The sequence below is a fragment of the Carettochelys insculpta genome, chromosome 29, assembly GCF_033958435.1.
Source record: "Carettochelys insculpta isolate YL-2023 chromosome 29, ASM3395843v1, whole genome shotgun sequence".
Classification (NCBI taxonomy): domain Eukaryota; kingdom Metazoa; phylum Chordata; order Testudines; family Carettochelyidae; genus Carettochelys; species Carettochelys insculpta.
The window spans coordinates 15,293,063-15,313,678 of NC_134165.1; the positions used below are offsets into that span (position 1 = coordinate 15,293,063).

At 66.1% G+C, this 20,616-nt stretch overlaps 2 protein-coding genes across 3 annotated transcripts; both read right to left on the minus strand.

Moving 5' to 3' along the window:
- Window positions 1-2,202: 2,202 nt before the first annotated feature.
- Window positions 2,203-12,411, minus strand: TROAP (trophinin associated protein). The gene is made up of 17 exons (XM_074980055.1): window positions 12,371-12,411; window positions 10,982-11,256; window positions 9,566-9,794; window positions 8,725-8,867; window positions 8,189-8,288; window positions 7,813-7,931; window positions 7,271-7,455; window positions 6,734-6,777; window positions 6,210-6,367; window positions 5,803-5,896; window positions 5,529-5,641; window positions 5,109-5,183; window positions 4,416-4,490; window positions 4,028-4,135; window positions 3,625-3,928; window positions 3,130-3,341; window positions 2,203-2,756 (listed from the first exon to the last, which is right to left on the minus strand). The coding sequence occupies exons 2-17, from the start codon at window positions 11,216-11,218 to the stop codon at window positions 2,679-2,681; spliced, it is 2,274 nt and encodes a 757-aa protein (XP_074836156.1). The 5' UTR covers window positions 11,219-11,256; window positions 12,371-12,411; the 3' UTR covers window positions 2,203-2,678.
- Window positions 12,412-13,331: 920 nt separating this feature from the next.
- PRPH (peripherin) lies at window positions 13,332-20,616 on the minus strand. 2 transcript variants are annotated; one of them, XM_074979794.1, is made up of 9 exons: window positions 20,155-20,616; window positions 18,256-18,316; window positions 17,394-17,489; window positions 16,827-16,988; window positions 16,461-16,586; window positions 16,001-16,221; window positions 15,845-15,894; window positions 15,458-15,537; window positions 13,332-15,048 (listed from the first exon to the last, which is right to left on the minus strand). In XM_074979794.1, the coding sequence occupies exons 1-9, from the start codon at window positions 20,601-20,603 to the stop codon at window positions 15,001-15,003; spliced, it is 1,293 nt and encodes a 430-aa protein (XP_074835895.1). In that variant the 5' UTR covers window positions 20,604-20,616; the 3' UTR covers window positions 13,332-15,000. The 2 variants fall into 2 exon arrangements, with proteins under 2 accessions (XP_074835895.1, XP_074835894.1); XM_074979793.1 differs by having other exon boundaries at window positions 15,458-15,540.

Genomic DNA, 20,616 nt, shown 5'->3' on the forward strand with positions numbered 1-20,616 from the left:
CGCTGCTCCCCTCCCCCCACCCGTGCCGGCTGGCCCAGCTGGCCCTGTCACCGCGCTGACGGCTGCTGAACAGAGCAGGCCTGTAATGAGCTCCCCCACTGCTGCACTGGGATGCTGGTAATTGGCAGCTGGGGCTGAGGAAGCACGAGGCCCAGAGCCCCACTGGACCCCACCGCCCCCAATGGGCCAGTCACTCGACAGGCATCCACTCAGCCACAGCTGCATAGGGGGGCTGAGATCCCCCTCTGCTGTCAGCCTGGCAGGGGCTGTCTGTCCCCAGGACAGGAGGCAGGCTGGATGTGGGGGGCTGGTCTCCCCTCTGGCTTCAGACAGCTGCACCCCAGGCCCCCGTTGTGCTGCAGGGGCACTGCCACCCCCTCCTGCTGCTTCAGGGACACAGCCACTGCCCTCGCCCCTGCTATGCCCATAGGCCCTGTTCCCAGCACGAGGGCTGCTTCCCCTTACCGCCAGGCGCGCTGCAGCTGCTGCCCCCCCCGACCCCTCCCACGAGGGCAGGCAGGTGTACAAAAACCTCCCCCGGGACATGCCCCACAGCGAGCACCCAGCCCCACAACCAGCAGCAAGGGGCAGCCCTCCGGCCACTGACCATCCCACAGGCAAGTAAATCTGGGGTACTGAGGACAGGGGCTGCCCCTGCCCAGCTGAGGATGAGTAAACCCCTGCCCTTCTCTGCCTCAGTTTCCCCTCTGGGCATGGAGGGGGGAGGACCTTCACCTCACTGCAGGGCTGCGCTGCTGAGCTCTTCCCCCTTTACAGACCAAGGAGGTGAAGAGAGGGGGACAGAACCAGGGCCCACCCCACCCCCCACAGACAAAGGGAGCTGGCTGCTGGGCACAGCCCCCAGGATGCTGCCCCTTGGCCCACCAGCACCTGCAGGCCTGGCTGTGCTGCCACCAGGTGGCCAGGGGCTGCTACAGCAGCTCCCCCCCCAGAAGAATGGCCTCAGCCTGAGCCCCCTGCATGGCACTGGCACCAGCCCCAGGGAAGGGGGAGCCCCCCCCACTCAGGCACAGGGCCAGGCCCCAGCTGCCCTCTCCCTTCCTTCCAGCCAGCAGCAGCCCTGTGCTAGGAGGCTCCGCTCCTCCCCAGAAGCAGCTGCTGCCTGGTAGCTCGAGGGGTCTGGAAAGGTACCAGGCTAGGGCCAAGAGAACAGCCAGCACCAGGCATGAGGGAGCACAGCCAAGGTTTGGGGCTGACACCCAGGCTGGGGAAGGGGGAGCCTGCAGGTAAGCAGAGCGGTGCCTGGGCCGGGCCGGGGGGGGGGGGGGGCTGCTGCAGGTAAGCAGAGCGGTGCCTGGGCCGGGCCGGGCCGGGGGGGGGGCTGCAGGTAAGCAGAGCGGTGCCTGGGCCAGGCCAGGGGGGGCTGCAGGTAAGCAGAGCGGTGCCTGGGCCAGGCCAGGGGGGGCTGCAGGTAAGCAGAGCGGTGCCTGGGCCGGGCCGGGGGGGGGGGGGGGGGGGCTGCAGGTAAGCAGAGCGGTGCCTGGGCCGGGCCGGGGGGGGGCTGCAGGTAAGCAGAGCGGTGCCTGGGCCGGGCCGGGGGGGGGCTGCAGGTAAGCAGAGCGGTGCCTGGGCCGGGCCGGGGGGGGGCTGCAGGTAAGCAGAGCGGTGCCTGGGCCGGGCCGGGGGGGGGCTGCAGGTAAGCAGAGCGGTGCCTGGGCCGGGCCGGGGGGGGGGGGGGGGGGCTGCAGGTAAGCAGAGCGGTGCCTGGGCCGGGCCGGGGGGGGGCTGCAGGTAAGCAGAGCGGTGCCTGGGCCGGGCCGGGGGGGGGGGGGGGGGGCTGCAGGTAAGCAGAGCGGTGCCTGGGCCGGGCCGGGGGGGGGGCTGCAGGTAAGCAGAGCGGTGCCTGGGCCGGGCCGGGGGGGGGCTGCAGGTAAGCAGAGCGGTGCCTGGGCCGGGCCGGGGGGGGGGGGGGGGGGGGGCTGCAGGTAAGCAGAGCGGTGCCTGGGCCGGGCCAGGGGGGCTGCAGGTAAGCAGAGCGGTGCCTGGGCCGGGCCGGGGGGGGGGGGGCTGCAGGTAAGCAGAGCGCCTGCTCCCTTGAGCTGCGAGCTGCCCCCGCGGTTCCCTGGGCAGAGCGGTGCCTGGGCCGGGCCAGGGGGGGCTGCAGGTTAACACTTCCGTAAGCAGGTCCAGTGGAGTCCAAGCAGAGACCAGCACAAACCCAGCCCCTGTACAAAACTTTATTACAGTTCCATGGTAACAGACAGCTGGGGGTTAAAACTGGGGCTGCAGCTCACCCCACAGGCTGGAGGCTGTTAATAAATAGGTGGGGGTGGGGGGATGGGACTGGGGCAGGCTGATATGCCAGGCTGAGCACAGGGGAAGGGGGAGGCAGAGCTCTGGCCCAGGGGCAGGGGACAGGCCAGCCCTAGGAAGACTCCAGTGGGGGACAGGAGAGGGGCAGCCACTCAGGCCCCACTGCTTGAGGGGCTCCAGGGCAGGGCCTGCAGATGCTTGGGGGGGGGGGGGCGGGGATCTGAGATGCAGGGCCAGCCCAGACTCCCCCCTCACCCCTGGCCCCCAGAGCTCTCCAGACCCGTCAGTCCAGCAGTGGAGGATGCAGGGGGAGGCGGACCACACACCCTGGTACTGCCGCCGGAGAGCAGAGCCGTAGCCTTGCCCAGCAGGCGGAGGCAGGGAGCAGGTCTGGTCCCTGGCCATCATCTCCAGGGCTGCAGGGAACTCTCCGCTTCCCCGGGGGTGGCACTGGGCCCTGGTTGCGAGATGGGGATGAAGTACTGGAGGAGAGAAGGGGAGAGGTTGTGCCTTGTAACACTGCAGCCACCACCTTCCCTGCTCCCAGCTGGGGACCCAGGAGCTCTGTTTTCCAGGGCCCTGCCCTCCTCGCTGGGCTGTTGCCCCCCGCTCCCAGCTGGGAACAGAACCAGCACCCACCTTGCTAGCTACTCCCTCACTTGCTCTCCCAGGCTGGGGAGAGAGCCCAGGAGTCCTGAGCCCCAGGCCCCTGCCTGAGTCTGGGAGAGAACCCAGGAGTCCGGCTGTAGCTCTGGCCCCGGACCGTCCCCCCTCCCAGGCTGGAGGCAGGAGGCCCCAGGGAACTGACGCTGCAGGGAGGGGCCAGCGTTCACCCTCACCCAGCCCCCAACTCACCATGGCCTCCTGTGCCTCCAGCAGCCTGGCCGTGGGGTCAGTGCAGCGGTGGGGGGCGCAGGCCTGGCTGCTGGGTGCCCGGCTGGTGTAGAAGGCGCATTCGTCGTCCAGGCAGCTCTCCTGGAAGCGCTGGTGGGCGCTGAGCAGTTCCTCCATCCGCTGCTTCACCAGAGCCGCCCGGGAGGAGGGTGCAGGGAGGGGGGTCCCGGCCCCTGCAGGTGAGAGGGAGCTGCCCCATGGCCTGGAGTCCCCAGGGCTCCCACTGCTCTGGCCAGCCTCAGGGACTGCAGCAAGGGCCCTTGGGTAGAGGGGATGGGCCAAGCCCTCCCTACAGCCAGCTCCCGCAACCCCAACCCCACCAGCTGGATGGGCACCAGCCCCACACCCCATTCCCTACCTCAGGGACCGCCCCCCACCGGGAACAGCTCCATGCCCCTTCAGGACATTGCAGGAGGCCCTGGCGCCCCCAGGGGCAGGGGAGGAGCCACACCTTACCTGCAGCACCGGGGCTGGCGGCGGGGGACTTCAGCGAGCGGATGAGGGGGCTGGCGCAGACAGGGCGCTGGGAGGAGAAGGTCAGCGTGGTGCCGGCCCCAGGGAAGGTGGTGGAGCTAGGGGGCGCAGCTGCTCCCCCGGCAGGGCCCAGCCCGGGCTTGGGGAGTGGCTTCGGCCCAGCTCCCGCTGCTGGCGAGGGCCGGGGGGCGCAGGCAGCCAGCAGGCCATGCAGCTCATCCAGGTGGGAGTTGCCGGCCGCCCCCTCCACCTCCTTCCGCAGGAGCTGAGAGAGAACCTGGATGCGCTGCCGGAGGAGGGGGGAGTCAGAGGAGGAGAGGAGAGGAGCCCAGCCCCGCCCCGCCCCCCCAACGCGACTTGGGCCTCAGGCCACGCTGCCCCCTACCTGCGCCTTGCTGTGCCCCTCGCCAGGCTGGCCAAGCACGCTCCTCACCGAGGCCTCCGCAGCTGCCTGGCTCTCCCCGGGCCCGAAGAGACGCACTGCGATCTTCTCCTGGGGGAGGCTCCGTTAGGGGAGGGAACCAGTCTGGAACCCCCTCCCCACACGCAGGGCCCAAGGTGCCCGCTCCCCTTCCCCCCACAGCAACAGAACAGCTCCAGCCCCCTGTGCAGCTCAGGGCCAGGACCCCCAGGCTTGAGCCAGAGCCCCCGTGACGCTGGTCAGACTTGGCTGCAGCCCCCTCCCCTCTGGAGCAGCAGCATGGAGCAGGGCAGGCCCAGCGGGAGTTCTCCTCCTTGGGGCACCTGGGCCTGCTCCCGCCCCCAGCACTCACCCAGGGCAGGGCTGATTCTTCCAGGTCAGAGCTTCTGGGCTGCGGGGAAAGGCCACCGGCCCAGCGGGCTGGGGACTAGAGAAGGGAACAGGGTGTCAGGGAATGGGATGTAGTCAGCCCTGTGGACGCACCCTGGCTCCTTCTGGGGCTTGGTCCCTGGCAAGGGTGGGGGGGGGGCGACTGGCAGAGCCCCATGTGCCGCAAAGCAGCACAGCACCCCACTCCCACCCCGGCTCCGCTGTCATCCTCAGCCCAGAGCACAGGGAATTCACGTGCGACGGTGCTGGGGGCAGGGCAGGGCAGCATCACCCCCACCTGGGTGCACCTTATGGCATGCGTGCGACGGCAGTGGGGCGGTGAGTGCCAGGGGGCTCAGGGCAGGGGGGCCCCAGGGCTGGTTTGCAGAAGATCCTGGCTCCGGGCTGGGAGTGGGGGGAGGAGGAGGGTTACCTGGGCAGCGAGGAGGAGTCTCTCCCACAGCAGCCTGGGAGAGCCCAGCGGGCCGGGGGTGAGGGGCTCCCCACTGCCTCCCACCAGCTGCAGCAGCTTCAAGGCAGGAGACCCCCCCACATGGGCCTTCACAGGAAGCTGCGCAGCCACTCGGCCTAGGGGGAATTCCACGGCTCCTGCAGCAGCCAGGGCCCTTTGCCCACCCAGGGCCGAGTTCAGCCGTCCCAGCCCTGCCCCACCCACCTGCAGTGCCACCTGGGCGCAGCGCGGCGTGCGGGGGAAGAGCGGCAGGCGGTGGGCAGAGAGGCCGGTGCGGTGCTGCAAGAAGAGGGTTACACATGGCCAGAGCCTGCTACCACCCGCCCCACCCCCAGAGCCGACCCTGCCTGGACTGGCTGGGGACTGCTGCAGGGAGTCCACCTGGGGCACAGGGGCTGGACGCCAGGCAGCAGAGCCTGAGCGGGGCCCAGCCCCCAGGGAGGAAGTGCACGTGGGGTGCACTCAGCGGTGCAGCACAGGCAGGTGGAGAGCCCGGGGTCCTGGCTCCCAGCCCCTGGCACATCTGCTTCCTGTCTGTTGCTGGGCAAGGGGCCGGCTGAGCCACGAGGAGGCTTGGAGGGGTTGGGGCAGAGGCTGTGGACTAGCTCTGCCGAGCGTACGAACCAGGGACTGAGGCTGCGTGACGGGCACCCTCCTGGCGGAGCCGAAGGGGGAATCGCGGCTGATCTCTGGAGTCTTGGACCTGGCGGCTCGGAGGCCATCTGGGGCCTCGATACCTGGAGGGAAGGGGGCAGAGGGCAGTGAGCCCAGACATAGAGCTGCCCGGCCCCGGGGCTGGGCCCCACCTGGCTCAGGCATAGATGTAGCCACCAGACAGACCGACAGACCCCAGCCCTCCTGGCTGCCAGGAACCGCAGGTGGGGTGGGTGCTCCGTACCTTTAAGGCCCAGCACCGAGCGGCAGGACATGCGGCTGAACCTTCCCTTTGGGGGGATGCTGCCCCGGGCCCCCAGCAGCGAGATCCTGCCATCCTGGGTGGGGGCAGAGAAGGCAGCATCAGCCCCGCTGGTCAGCGGCTAACTCGTCCTGCCGTGCTGAGCCCACGCCAGGCAGTCCAAGCCCTGCGCCGGCCCCCGACGGGGCGCTGCTGCTCTGTCCCTCTCAGATGCTGGGGGTGCTCCCCATCACTGCTGGGTCAAAGCTGTGCCAGTGGGACTGGCCCAGCTGCTGTGACCCTGGCACTTGACACCTCCCCTGCCCCACTGGGGCCAGCCCCCCCGAGTTTGCACCAGATCGGCTGCCTGGAACTAGCAAGGCCCAGCTCGGAGACCCCGACCAGCTCACCATGGTGCTCCTGCTGAGGTGGGGCGGCAGGTCCTGCAGCCCTTTCACTGGCACCCTCCGCGCCAGCCCGAACTTGCCCCTGGGCGCCGTGCTGGTGTGACTCAGCCCCACGTTGGAGAGGATGCTGGCCAGGGCGGCTGGGTCTGGCACAAAGTGCTCTGTGGGGAGGGGGAGGAGAGGGTCAGATGGGGGTGGGGGTCACACTGGAGCAGCTGCTCCCCACAGCGGTAAAGCATTTGGTCCATTCCCTGGGACTGAGATGCTCAAAGCAGCCAGGCCAGGTGAGGGAGAAGGGGTGAGGGGCAGGGGCGGGTGAGACAGACGCTCTGGGGATTCGCACGCCCACGTGCAAAGCCAGGTCCCAGCACAGCAGCCTTTCCTGCTACTGACCGACCAATCCGACCCCCGGTACCCGGTGAAGGGGGCAGGGCACAACAAGGGAAAGGCAGCAGCCTGTGGGAAGTTGAAACTCAGGGGGTAGGATGCCTGGGTTCTTCCCCAGCAAGCAAGACAGTGGCTCTTACCTGTCTGTGATGCTCCCATGGGGTCCCTTGTGGGTGAGCCGCCGCTGAAGCCAAGAAAACAGGGGCTGCTCATTCCCTGCTCAGCTGACTGGCACAGGTGCCCCCGGTCCTGGCTTCCCCTACCCATGGGCCTGATCCCAGAGGGGGCTGGGTGCAGGGTGGCGTGTAACAAGCTGGCCGGGTCCCAGCACGCAGGCCCTCGTATATCACCAACTGTAACCCGCCTCCAGCCAAAGCTACAGCCCAAACAAACCGGGCCAGGGATGTGCTGCGCCCCACCCCACGGAGCATGCAGCGAGGGGAGCTGCCACGGGGGTGACACAGGTAGGGGCAGCCCAGTGGTTCCAGCAGCGGCCTCGTAAACCAGGGAGTTTCCAGGTCTGGGGCAGGTGAGACTCCAGAGTGTCAGGGGGCTGGACTCGGTGACCCCTCCAGGTCCCCGCGGCTCCAGGAGACATGTACAGCTCCATGTTTCAGAGGGGCCGTTGTTTCAATGGTACGACCCTCCCACCCGCCTGGAAACGGTGCTCCCCTCACCTGTGGGCTGCGCCCTGGCCCGGCTCTGCTGCTTGGCCATCGCTCGGGGACCCCAGCCTGCTGTTGGCAGACTGGTCGCCTGTAGTGCTGCCAGCTTCCTGGCTCCTGGCGGGGCCGCTCGGTGTTGCCGTGGCAATGGGATGTGGGTGCCCCCAACATGCTTCCTTGGTCCCTGTGCCCAGGCTCTGCCGACACGGTGCCAAGAGATGCTGGGTTTAATGGGGGCTGGACAGACCTGCACAGCCCCCGCCCCCTCTGATGGATGGGTGCACTGCAGCCTCCCCAGAGATGGAACCCATGGGACGCACTCCGCCCAGCCCAGCCCAGCCCAGGACTGAGGAGCTGGCAGTGGGGAGCACAGTGCTGGATTCACAGGAGCGCCCCTCGGGGCCCTCCCCAGCCATCAGCCCCAGGCTAGCTCCCCAAGTGCCAGAGGCAGAGCACGGCCACTCCCCACCCTGGATGGGCATTGCCCACTAGAGCTGTGAGCCGGCAGCAGCCCCCCAACATGCAGTGCCAGCGCCAGCCCAGAGATCACTCACCACAGGCTGGTCACAGGGCGCCAGGTCCCTGAGCATTACCGACAGAGCCTGGACCTGCTGGGGTTTCAGGGTCAGGCCATGGTGCTGAGCTGGATCCTGTGTGGCCCAGTCAGCGGTGCCTGGGGGCCAGAGCACAGAGGGTGGAGTCAGGTGGCCAGGAGGGGGCAGGCTGGAATCAGCACCGCATTGTAACGCCAAGGCCCCAAGATCAGCACCTGCTGCCAGGTACCCACCCCCCGCCCCACACAAGCAGCCTCCTGTACTGGCTGGGGCCTCTGCCAAGGGGTCATTCTCCTGGGGAGGCGGCTCTCTGTAGCTCCAGCTGCCGCACCCAGTGCTGCCTGGGCCCCACGCCGCAGGAGCCGGGGGTCTGTACCTTTGGCCGCCACTCGGGAGTAGCAGGAGGTGCGGGATGGATCCGGGCCCAAGCTGAGCGTCCCCGAGGCCATATGTCGGGAGCCGCTGCCTTGCGCAGTCTGGGGGAAAGACGCAGCTGAGCAGGCCCCTGAGCAGAGCCCTGGTGCGAGAAGCCATGAACTCACAGCCCACGAATCCCAACTGCCCCACAACAGCCAAACGCTTTATGGCCAGAGCGGCTCAGACCTCAGCTGCCCTCTCCCTCCTACACTGGGGAAACAGGCAGCAGAGTCTGGAACAGAACTCCCAATCCCTTGCTCTAGCCCACGGGACCCAGGAGCCCCAGCACTCAGCCCCATCCTGCCCTGAGTGGGCGTTTACACAGAGGACAATTTTTTGAGCTCCCTTTTAAAGGAACAACATCAGGATGCTACGTCCCCTCTCCTGTGGCCCAGCAGCATTTGGGATGAGCTGACCCTGCCGAGTCCCGTCACAGCACCAGGGCCCTGGCACAGGACAGAAGAGTTCTCCAGCCAGGCCTGAGACAGGACTTACCTGCGCATTTCCACTGGCCTGGGCTGCGTTCCCCCTCCGCCCACGCAGAGGAGCTGACCGGGCCAGCATGGGCTCCTGAGCCAGGCCCAGCCTGCTGTTTGCCAAACCCACCTGGTCAGCCACAAACTCCACTGGGCCAACTTCTGCAAGAAAGAGCATGGTGCTCAAGGGACTGGTGCTCTGCCCCCAGACTCTGCTCTTAGCCCATCTTTCATCCTAAAGGACCCCAAAATGCTTTAAGATTACCCCAGGCTGAAATGCAGCTACCTCTGGGGTGGAGCGCTCCCACCAGTTCACAGCACACAGCAATGCGGAGGGACTAGAGGCCAGAGAACCCCAAAGGGGGCCAACAGCACAAGAGCAATGAAGGCAATACAGGAAGGGAGCTGGGCCAGGGCATAGTGAAGGGCCAGGGTCTGGGCCCAGGCATTCGGGCAATGTGCCACAGCATCAAACAGCTGAGGTAGCCAGTCCCTGGGCTTTACCACCCATCAAAGATGGAACTCTGACCGCCCAGTCTCCTGGGTTACCACGCTCTGCAGCTGCTTACACAGTTCCCATGGCTGAGCACCCCAGCCCCAGGCTGGGAGACCAGGGCCAGGCCTGAAGCAGTGGGAAGGGCACCAGTTAGAGCAGACTGGTGAGAGTTTCTGGCAGGTGGCTCTCCAGATGCCCCACGCGCACCACCGCCTGGCTCAGCCCTGCTTAGCTTATGTGATCTGAGAGTAGCACTAGAGGAGCCCAGGGTCCTCCATGGACCTGTGCCGGGCCCTGCTGGCGAGGCTGCGATCACACCAGCAGGGCTTTCCCGCACAGCACAAGAGCTGCCCGGCAGCTGCACCTCTGCCACTGGGGCCGCTGTTCCCTGGCGTGTTCCTCCGCACTGCTGCCCCCGGCTGAATCTCCTCCAGGGGGCCTCTGGGGTGGCTTCTGCTCCGCGGCTTGGGGGGTCTCACCAGCGGCTCCGCGGCTGCAGCTGGATGAGCACAGGGCACAGCGTGGTACTTGTCCCCTCTGCAGGTCAGGCTAACCGGACAGGTCTCGGTACAGGGCTTCTCACCGGCAGCCTTCTGGCAGGACAGGAAGACAATCACCCTGCAGCAAGGCAGCCGCCTGCGCTCAGAGGGGCACCTGCCACACAGACGCCATGCACCCAGCAACAGGGGTAAAACCAGCAACCAAGCCAGCTGCAGCCTCATGGCGCCACCCACCCCAGCAGCACCTCCCGTCCACGCTGCTGCAGGGGGCAGCCTGGGACCCAGCCAGAAACAGGGAGGAGCTGCTGGAGCCTGGCCCCACTTACCCATCCTACCACGACAAGCCTGGATGCAGGGGGCCATCCTCTGCAGCATGGAGAGCCACCTGCAGTGCCTGTTGGGGGAACTGAGGCACCCGCAAGGGAAGCAACTTGTCTGACACCACATGGCCCCTGAGGTGGGATGGGACCCAGGAGGCCCTGAACACACCCCTCCTGCCCTGCAGCCAGCCACAGACCCAGGGCTCTGTCTCCCCAGCCCTGGGGCTCTCACCACCATCACACTCCACACGAACACCTGTTCTGTATTACTGGTGCACCAGAGCCCCGTCCCCAGCCCAGGGGCCATCGGAGCAACATGGAAAATAGCTGCAGTGCCCCACATATGGGCGAGTTTGTGCCTTTGAGCCCCGCCAGCCACCCCAGCAGAGAGGGAGCACCAGGCAGGACAGGGGACCCTCCAGGACCAGATGTCTGCTCCCAAGCGCCCCCCAGAGAAGTTAAGAGCTAACCTGCTGGGCAGAAGCACACTTCACTCTGCCCCACCACGGGAGCTGGGCCGGGCCTGCTCCATTGGGGGGTGGCTGTAGATCGGTGAGAGCAGAGAGCCCATTCCAAGAGAACCAGCTTATCTTGTCTTGTGGAGCTGGAAGGGACCTCGAGAGGTCAAGTCTAGTCCCAGGCCCTCATGGCAGGGCCCATCAACGTCCCTGCCAGTTCCGCCCCCTCCACTCTAGCCTGCCCCAGCAACTTGTGAGTTCAATCCTGCAGGGGCCTTTCAACTCCGGGTTTACAAGGCAACGCTCTAACCACTGATCTGCCCCCCACAGAAGGTTCAGTGTGCCTAAAGCTTAGACCCCCATTCGCCAGCCTGGCAGAGACACCCCTGCTGCATCTCAGCCGTGTCCTGGCTTCCTCCCACGCCGCAAGCACAGCGACTAGCCAACCAACGAGGCTTCAAGGCTGGTCTACAAGAGGCTCCAACACCCCCCCCCCCATTACCTTCTGGGGTTGGCTCTCCCCCCGCTGGTGCAACAGCTGGAGGTCGGGAGGCAGGCGGCTTCGGGAGAGGACGGGGATCTTGCTGCGACTGAGGGCGCCTGACCCGGCTGAGGCAGGCGGCTCGTTCTCCTTCCCTGGCTGTGGTTGGCTCCTGGCCGGGGAGCAGGCGTTTTTCCATGCGCCCTGAGGCAGATGGGTGAAGGAAACCCCCTCTGGGCTCGGCCCGACTGGCGCCATGTCTGACCACTGCGCAGTCACTTGCCTGGCAGCCGCACCTGGGGAGAGACGGACTCTGGGAGATGAAGAGCCCTGAATTACAGCCCAAGGCTGTGACTCAGAACATGTCCCCACCAGGCTGGTGGAGCCCCCCGACGGGCTCTTCGAGTCAGGCCCCCTGGCTGCACGGGAGCTGGAAGCAGTGCCTGGGGGATCCCTCCTTTGCCAGCTGTGGCCTGGCGACAGCCCAGAGCAAGGTGTTCATGCGGCTGGGTCCTGGCCACCGCAGAGCTCTGGAACAGCCGGGGAGCTGCACCCCCCAGTGAAGGTTCAGCCCCAGTTCCCAGCTCTCTGCCCTGTGCCTAATGCCGTCAGCACTGGCCCCCAGGAGGGTTCACCCCCTTGCAACTTCTGCCTACCCCTGTTTCCCCCATGCTGCCCACCACAGCTCTGCACAGCCCACTACTGCCTCTGGCCATACGCCAGCTCCCCTCTGCGCTCCCAGAACAGAGAACTGCCCCCAACCTCCCCCCACCACACTGCCCTCAGGGATCCCAGCACCTCGCTGCACAGGGGAACCCCTCCAGCATTCAGCTACCCATTCCAGCCCCCAGACACAGCCTTCACCTCAGGGACTCCCCACAGCGGCTCTTCATCCCAGCTCTCCCTCCCACCATAGCCCAGGACCAGGCACCTGCAGGAAGCCCATCCTCCGCCCCAGGACCCTCCCTCGACCCTAGGCCAGGGACCTCTCACTTCCCATCACCCCCTCCAGCCAATGACTGCACCCGTGCCCTCATGCCCCCCACAGGAAGGGCTGTCATGCACTAGGGTTCACCAGGGTACCCCAGCCAGGGAGACCCCAACATGTCCAGCTGCTCCCAGCCCCAGGGACTCGCTTTGCAATGTGTCCCGGGGTCCCCCCTGCCATACACCCCCCACTGCCAGGGACCTGTCCTGTGCCCAGAGCATGAATCGTCCCCCAGCCAGTCATCCCCCCGGGGGCCCCCCCACCCCACCCCACCAGCGTCACCCCCCCCGGGGCCCCACCATCCACTGCCCCCCATAACTAGCGTCACCCCCCACCTACTGCCCCCCCACCAGCGTCATCCCCCACCCACTGCCCCCCCACCAGCGTCACCCCGGGGCCCCACCATCCACTGCCCCCCCCACCTCGGCTCGGGCCCGGCCAACTCCGCTCCGCCGTTCCCCGCCGGTTTGTAAAACACCAAACGTGCTGATTGGTCACCTCCCGGCGTCTGGGGGCGGAGTCTGACGTGGAGCCATCCAATAGGAATCAAGGGAGGCGGGGCCATAAGAACTACCGGCGTGGGGCGGGGCTGCGGTGACGGCCTATCAGATGCAGGGGAGGCGGGGCATACTCGCCCGGCGCGGGACGATCTCGCGAGATCTGAGATGAAGCGAGTCGGGAACAGGCCCACACAATAGAGGCGGGCGTGGGTAGAGCGGCGGGCGCACGGGCTGATGGGAAAAGCTGCGTCATCGGGGGCAGGGCACGTGCTGAGTCACACGTGGGGACGGTCCTTGGCTCAGGTTCTAGCAGCCAGTGACAGGCAGGGGTCCCAGTCCCAGGGTCACGCCAATGGGTCAGGCACTGGGTGGTGCCCCCTTGTCCCCCCAGTGCCTCTCCTGCTCCCACCGGGTTGGACAGCAGCAGCCTGCCAGGGTGTGAGGTCCTGCCCCTCAGCCCCCCTCGCACCCAGTGCTGCCAGCCTGGATTCCTATGTGCCCTCTCCTCCCTGCGAGCAGGGACTGGGCCCAGGCTGAGAGCAGATTGCATGGTGGCAAGCAGGCACTAAGTGCTCCTGTAGTCTCCAAGGGCAGAGCTTGAATCCAGCCTCTCCCTGCAGAGGCGGCCAAGCCAGGGGGGCTGCGGGGTCCAAGCAGAGTGAGGTTATTTGAGGATGCCCCGCGCCCCGCCCCCCGCCCCACTACTAGAGCTAAGAGTTGACATTTCACCTCACACCGGGGCCTTTGCCAGGAGCTGCCTGTAAGGGACAAATCTGAGACCTCTTTCGCAGCCCTCCCACCATACTTGGCCACTGGTGGGTGGGGATCCTAGACCACAGCACAAGGAGGCACAAACTAGAGGCGGCAGACGCAGAGATTCCTCACTATGACCTTTAGTGGCTGGTAAAGCAAGACAGAACATATTCAGCAGCACAGCTGAGCGCCGGGTCCCACTCGTCTTTCAGGCAGATCAGGAGAGATTTAGGAGCACCAAAGGAACTACCCTGCAGCTCCTGAGAGCCTCCAGGCATCTTGTTCCAGCAGGATGAGGGACCCAACCCCAGCCCTTTGGTTAATGAAGGCAGAGCTAGGGCCAGGGAGGTGGGTCTGAAAGGCACAGGTACTAGGTGGGGAGAGATGGCCTGAGCACAAAAACACAGGGATGGCTGGGGGTGGGCGTGAAGCCTTGTGGGACTTGCCTATTGAGCAGCAGTCAGGCTGGAGCTAGGCTTTGGGAAGCAATTCTACCTCTCGGGCCCTGAGAACCAAGCGCACGTCCAAAATCAGAGTGGCACCAGTGCTAGGGGCAGGCAGGATTCCTATCAAAACAGGAAGAGAGATTCAGCACCTGAACTGGCCTCCTTAGGGAAAGGATCAAATTCAGGAACTGGACAGGCACGAGTGGTGGCTTTGGCCAGGGTGGACCCAGGATACTAAAGACAAGGGGGGAGAGCCCCTGCTTTTAGCCCACAATCTTTCACCCAGGGCAGCTGGTCCCAGACATAAGCTCACACACACACACGCCCCGTGGCTGTCTCGGCCCTGTTGGCTACCACAGGACATAGTTATCCCTTCCAGGCAGCACCCACAGCTCCATGTTGCAGCTCAACTGTGAATCAGCTCCAGGAGTCGGCAGCAGTGGGCCTAGGAACTGCCCTAGCAGCCCTGCGGATGGGGGTTTTACCCGGTGAGCAGAATCCAGGCTGAGCGCGTCAGAGCTAAAGATACAACAGTGCTGAGCAGTCCCTGCACTTAGCTTCTTCTGCACTAAAATGCAGCTTCCAGCCAGGGACTCCGGGGGCCTGGCAGGGCTCAGTCCGAGGAACAGCTGGTCTCAGGACTAAGAGCCACTATCAGCTCTTGGTATCACATGCACACAGGAGGCCCTGGGCTGCAGCTCAGCAGGAACAGTGTCAGCACAGAACCACTGCTGAGGGCAGCAGTCCGGACCCATATTGGAGCCAGGACAACAACTCTCCAGCCTTGGCCTCAGCAGCCACCTTCTCTGTGGTACCAAACTCAGGGGCCTCTGCCTTGGGGCTGGATCACGGTGGGACTGAGGAGCAGGGCTGGGGCTGGTCACAGCAGTCATTGCAGGGAGCTGGGCTTGGGCTTGGAATGGGCAGAGCCCAGGCAGTGGCTGGAGTAGGTGGACAGGGGAGGTGGGGGATAAGGATCCTGCGCTGCCTGACAAGATCAGTCCAGCTGGTCTGGGAAGGGCTGTCATCATGCCAGGGAGAGATGGGGAGGGACAAGGATTCAGGTCCAATCCCAGGGCACAGGATGGGCGGGACAGGAAAGCCTGCAGTGAGTGGGCAGCATGAGGCAGGTGCCACCTCCCTCCTTTCCCTGGGGGAGCCCCTGGCCCTGGCACTGAGGGGGCACTGCTGTGCTCAGGGTGGGTGCGCTGGGAGGGCTTGGGCAGTGCGGCAGAGCTGTCAGAGGTATCAGTAGTAATAAGGCCAGGGTGGCTGCAGGAGAGGGGCACAGCAGGGGTCTCGCAGTGCACGTCAGTTTCTCGTCCTTTCCTCAGTCCAGGGCCGAGGGCTGGATCACTTCTCCAGCTCAGTTCTCTGCTCCGTCCTTGACTCCGTCACCACCTGTCACCGGGGTGGCAGGGGAGGTTGGAACAGAGACCCAAGGGTTAGACTCCCCCTCAGCCCATGCCTGTCCCAAGGGTCCTGCAACCTTTCCCCCAGGCCTCAGCACCAGCCCAGAGGGGAATCCATCAGCCCAAGAGAGGCAGAGCTAGGAACCGAACCCAGAGCCTAGACTCCTCCCCACTGGCCCGTGCTCCCCCATAGCTTGGTACAGAGCCCTGGAGTGCTGCCTCTCAGCGCCCCCTGCTCTGACCACTAGACACCACTACTCCTCTGCACATGCCTGAATTACACCTGAACCCCAGCGAACCTCTTCACAGGTCCCGGCGTCCCCTGACCACCTCCCCCAGCACCCTGACAGCTCCCCGTGCTCCCCCCCATCTCCGAGTAACCATGGGCCAGGACTCACCTCTCCGTCCCGAGTCTCAATGGTTTTGATGAGAACCGTTTTCCTGGTGTGGCTCTCCACAGGCTGCTCTGGCTCAGGCACTGCTGGGGTGCAGGAAAGCCATGAGCGGGGAAACAGCTGCAGCCACTGAAAGCTCTGCCCCAGGTGAGGCCTCCGAGCCCTGGGCCACACATGTGCCAGGACAGACACAGCCCCACGGTCCCCCCAGTGGGCCAGCGATACTGACCAGCAGCCGCGAGTGGGTCCCCAGGCCGCCCCACACGATGGCCAAGGCCAGCGACTCCCCAGGCAGGTGGGGAAGGAAGTGGGGAGCCCAGGACAAACCGCCTGTGGGTGAGATTCCTGGGGGCAGCACCCTCCCAGCCCCCCCAAATGGCACACACTTACCCGAAGCTCTCACGCCGAGGGAGGCCAGCGAGTGGATGGGAACTGAGATCCTGGGAGGGTCAAACAGCTCAGTGAGTGGCAGCAGGACCCCACTTGGCCTTCACCCCCCCCACGCCAGGGGCACCCGTGAGAGCCGCACCCCAGCAGTACACCCACCGGCTCTCCTCGCCCTCCAGCAGCTTGCGGTAGGTGGCGATCTCGATGTCCAGCGCCATCTTGACGTTGAGCAGGTCCTGGTATTCGCGCAGGTGCCGCGCCATCTCCTCCTTCATGTGCTGGATCTCCTGCTCCAGCCGCCCGACCGTGTCCTGGTAGCTGCCGAGCTCTGCCCCATACTGCTCCTCCAGGTCCCGCATCTGGCGCAGCAACGCCTCATTCTGCCACAGTGGGGAGGGCAGGCATCAGAGCCCTGGGCCAAAGGGGGCTGGTCTCGCCCCATCCCCATCCAGCCACTCCCTGTGCCAGGAGCTGGGCCGCAGAAAGCCGGCTGGGCTGGGAGTCCCTGCTCAGGCACAGGCTGTACAACCCCTTGGTGGGCGGCCTCACCAGGAGGTCTCTGCCCTCGGAGCAGGGCTGCAGGAGCTGGGCACCCCACTCCCCAGGGACCAGTACTCACAGCTCCCTTCAGCCCATCCACCTCGCAGGTCAGGCTCTGGATCTGCTTCCGGGACTCCTTCATCTCCTGCTTGGCCTGGCGCAGCGCCTCGTGGTTCCGGTTGGCTGCGTCCGACAGGTCAGCAAACTGCGGGGGAGGGAGCGACCGGGTGGGGGATGCTGCTGCCGTAGCATCCCCCAGGGGCTGCCCCAGCAGGGGGTGCTCTCTGCACTCCCAGGGTGCCTTCCCTGCAGATGACGTTGCACCCCCCCCCAGGAGGAGTGGCCCTGCCCGTCTGCCCCCCCCCCCCCCCCCCGCTCCAGCCCGACTGCCCCAGTGATGCTGACAGCACCAAGCACACCTGCAGCTCGCGCCCGGGGCTGGTACCTTGGACTTGTACCACTCCTCAGCCTCCTGCAGGTTCTTCACGGCGATGCTCTCGTACTGGGTGCGGATGTCGCGCAGTGCGGCCGTCAGGTCCGGCTTGGGCGGCTCAAGCTGCACCTGCACCTGCTGGCTGTGCACGCTCACCTGCATGTCACGGAGCTCCTGTGCGACCCCACGCCCGGGGACAGGAGGGCATGAGACGCTGGCACATCTGCCTGCTGTGGGGAGGGGGTTCCCGCCCTGGGCACCTGCTGCACCCAGCCATGTAAGTGGAGCCGAGTTGTGAGGCCTGGTCTGGGCCCCCAGCCCTTCCCCGGGGGGCTCGGCAGCCAGGCGCAGGGTGGGGCTGCCCTGCAGCTGCAGTTCTGCTCCTCACCACCAGGCGGCAGAAAGGTACCTCAGCCACTGCAGAGCCCAGGGAACAACCAGCGGCTGCCAAGTCCACCCCGCCACCGCCTCATCCCACCAGCTGGGGCAGCTGTCAGCTCCCCCCATGGAAGTGCCAGTGTTGCTCTCTCCTTCCCCATAGGGCCAATACCCCCACCCCCTGCACCCCCATTCCTCCACCTCCTCGTGCAGCTTCTTCAGGAACTCGATCTCATCCATCAGCGACTCAATCTTGCGTTCCAGCTCCAGGCGTGAGAGGGTGGCATCGTCCACGTCCTGGGGAGAGGGGGCTGAGTGCCAGGGACAGGCCAGGCGGGAGGGGCATGCAGAGGGCGGCGCAACCCATAGATCTCCAGCCTGTGCCTGTCCTTGCACTGTGCGCGCTCAGGTTGGATGTCCTGTGACTGGGCATACTGATGTGCAAGAACAAATACCTCTGTGGCCACCCAGGAGCCAGATGTGTGCAGCCAGGTCTTTGCTGATGCACGAGTGTGCGTGGAGGTGCCCGTGTCTGGGTGTGTGCACTGAGCAGGTGGATATGAGCTCAGGCCCACAGGTGTGCACGACTGGGCTGGGTGCGTGCTCAGCGTGCAAGCAGTGCACACATAGGTGGGTCCATCACAACCCTCCTCCCCATTCCCAGTGGCCAGGGCAGCCTGAGGTTGCTAAGAGCAAGGCCAGGGCAGAGCTGGGATCAGGTTTCCATACGTGTATAGGGAGACGTCGGGGTCTCGGCTCCAGGTGTGCCAGCCTGGCAGGTGGGGCTGGCACTGTGTCATTTACACATTTCAGCGCCCGTCGCTTTCTGGGCTTGCTGCATGGGTGTGCGTGAGCAGGTTCACGGGGGTGCAGGGGTGAGCGCACCTGCGAGGACATTTTTCAACTGATGCATAGGCACATTTGCACACGAGTGTGCAAAGATACGATCACGTACACATGTGTACACATGCGAGCAAGAGTCTATGCATGTGTGTGTCTGTGCGTGAGTGTGCACACAAAAGGGGGCAGATGAACATGCTCCCCCAGCTCCCAACACACTCACCTTCCGGAACAGCACCAGGCTGTTTTCCGCATCCTCACGCCTGTGTGTCTCCTCCTCCAGCCTGGCAGGGGCGGACAGCAAGAGGGTCGGATGCTACTCCCTCCAGCCCCTGCACCCCTTTGTGGCAGCTCCCCCCATGCACACACAGGCATGCTCTCTGAGCACCCATCATCCTCCCCGCCCCAGCATGACACCTGCCCCTTATCCCTCTGGACTAGCACCCCCACACCTAGCCCCTAAATCACCTACACCCACCCGCTGCCTCCCTCTCCTGTCTGCTCCATGCCCAGAGGCCCCCCCGGCCCCACCCCTTCCTGAAGGGCTGAGCTAAGCCCCTTGAAGTGCCCTGCCTCAGAGCCAACTAGGGGCGTGGGGCTCCACGCAGCTCCACCCCCACCCAGACCCGGGTACAGGCCCTGAGGAGTACTGGAGGAGTGCCAGGGAAGGAACCTAGAACAGCCTCTGCCCCATCCCCTCCCATCCTGGTGTGGTACGGAATTTCCCCAGCTGCGGGGGGGAGACTCAGCACCCCAGTCTCTCCAGCAGGGCGGGGGAGCCCCACCCTGTGGTCATCTGCAGACTCCATGTGGGTAAGAGCTGGGGGGATGACACACTCTGTGGCCCCCGAGCTCAGAGGAGCAGCATGGACGATCCCCCTCCGCCCCCAGCCATGCGGCCCCAGTCTGGACCTGGCCAGGCTGCCGCAGTCCAGTGCCCCACCTCCTGCAGGCTCCACCGTGGGCAGGGTCTTGGTGGGACTCAGCTTCAGGGGGGCCCACACTGCAGATCTACTCCACCCCAGGGGCTTCCCCCAGCGAGGGGGCCCTGTCCCACGCCCTACGCCCCCGCTGTAAGGGAGGTGGACAGCCCCGCCCGAGGGCTGGAACAATGGCTCTTCGGGGCTGTGAGGCAAACTGCTTCAAGCTGGGAGCACAGCAGCTTCCCTGCCCCCAGCTCCGGCCTTGCTCTGGAACTCAGAGGGCTGCTCTGCCCACGGCGGGAGGGTGGCAGGGGCTGGAGCTCAGAGTCGCTGGCTTCTGCCCCTCCTGCCTCCTACACCCCTTCCCTGGGCCCCACACAGCTGCTTGTTCCCCCCATCCAACAGGCCTCCCCCCTCGCCCCACACTGCACCCCCTCTCTTTGTGCTGCAGCCCTTCACTCCCAGCACCCCATCTCCTCGGCCAGTAAGGGCCCCCAAAAGCACCTGGGTAGGAAAGGTACAGGACCCTGCCCGGCACCCCCTTTCCTTCCCATGGTAGGCAGGCAGCACCTACCACCCCTACGTCTGGCACTCCATTCCCTTCCCAGCACCCCGCAGCTGTGCTGACACAGCCCCCCCAGAGCCCTGCACTCTATTCCTCTCCCTTCCCCTCCGGCACTCCTCAGCTCTGTGACACATGCCAGCAGATCCCCATTCCCCTCCCCCAGCTGTGACACCCCCTACATCCCTGCACCCCATTCCCCTCCAGCAGCTGTGACAACCCTGCCAGACCCCTGCACCCCACTCCCCTCCCCCAGCCGTGACACCTCCCAACATCACTCCACCCCATTCCCCTCCCCAGCTGTGACACCCCCCTACATCCCTGCACCCCATTCCCCTCCCCTCCCCTCCCCCAGCCGTGACACCTCCCTACATCTCTCCACCCCATTCCCCTCCCCAGCTGTGACACCCCCTACATCCCTGCACCCCATTCCCCTCCAGCAGCTGTGACAGCAATCCCAGACCCCTACACCCCACTCCCCTCCCCCAGCTGTGACGCCCCCCTACATCCCTACACCCCATTCCCCTCCCCCAGCTGTGACAGCCCCCCAGACCCCTGCACCCGTTCCCTGTGACATCCTCCACACCCTCCCCATCCAGCCCCTGCCCCCCTTCCGCCCCAGCCCTGCGCCCCCCACCTCTGCTGGAGCACGGCCAGGTCCTCGGCCAGGTTGTCCCGCTCCACCTGCGCGCGGTCCCGCTCCTGGCCCAGCAGCTCCAGCTGGCGCCGCAGCTCGCGCAGCTCGGCCTGGCACAGCTCAGCGGCGCGCTCTGGGCCGCGGGCCTGCGCCTGGCCCAGCTGGGCGCGCAGCGCCGCGTTGTGCGCCTCCAGGGCGCGCACCTTGTCGAGGAAGCCGGCGAAGCGCTCGTTGAGCTCCTGCAGCTCCGCCTTCTCGCTGCCGCGCGTGGCCAGGAACTCGCGGTTCAGCGCCTCGGCCCGCGCCCAGTCCAGCCGCGCCGCCTGCGCGCCGCGCCCCAAGCTGCGCGCCCCGTGCGCCGAGCCCAGCAGCCGCGCGCTGGGGCCGGGCGAGAGCAGCAGCGGCGGCGGCCCGAAGGCGAGGCGGTAGGAGGTGGCCCGGCCGCTCATGGCTACTGCGCGG

Coding starts and splice junctions, on each gene's coding strand:
- PRPH (XM_074979793.1), bottom strand. CDS start 20,603: ATGAGCGGCCGGGCCACCTCCTACCGCCTCGCCTTCGGGCCGCCGCCG. Junction 15,541..15,844: donor CCTCGGCGTGAGAGCTTCGG/GTAAGTGTGTGC, acceptor CCTGCACCCCAG/CAGTGCCTGAGCCAGAGCAG. Junction 15,049..15,457: donor TTGAGACTCGGGACGGAGAG/GTGAGTCCTGGC, acceptor CCCCGGTGACAG/GTGGTGACGGAGTCAAGGAC.
- TROAP (XM_074980055.1), bottom strand. CDS start 11,218: ATGGCGCCAGTCGGGCCGAGCCCAGAGGGGGTTTCCTTCACCCATCTG. Junction 7,932..8,188: donor CTCCCGAGTGGCGGCCAAAG/GTACAGACCCCC, acceptor TCTGGCCCCCAG/GCACCGCTGACTGGGCCACA. Junction 4,491..5,108: donor GCGCCCAGGTGGCACTGCAG/GTGGGTGGGGCA, acceptor TCCCTTCTCTAG/TCCCCAGCCCGCTGGGCCGG.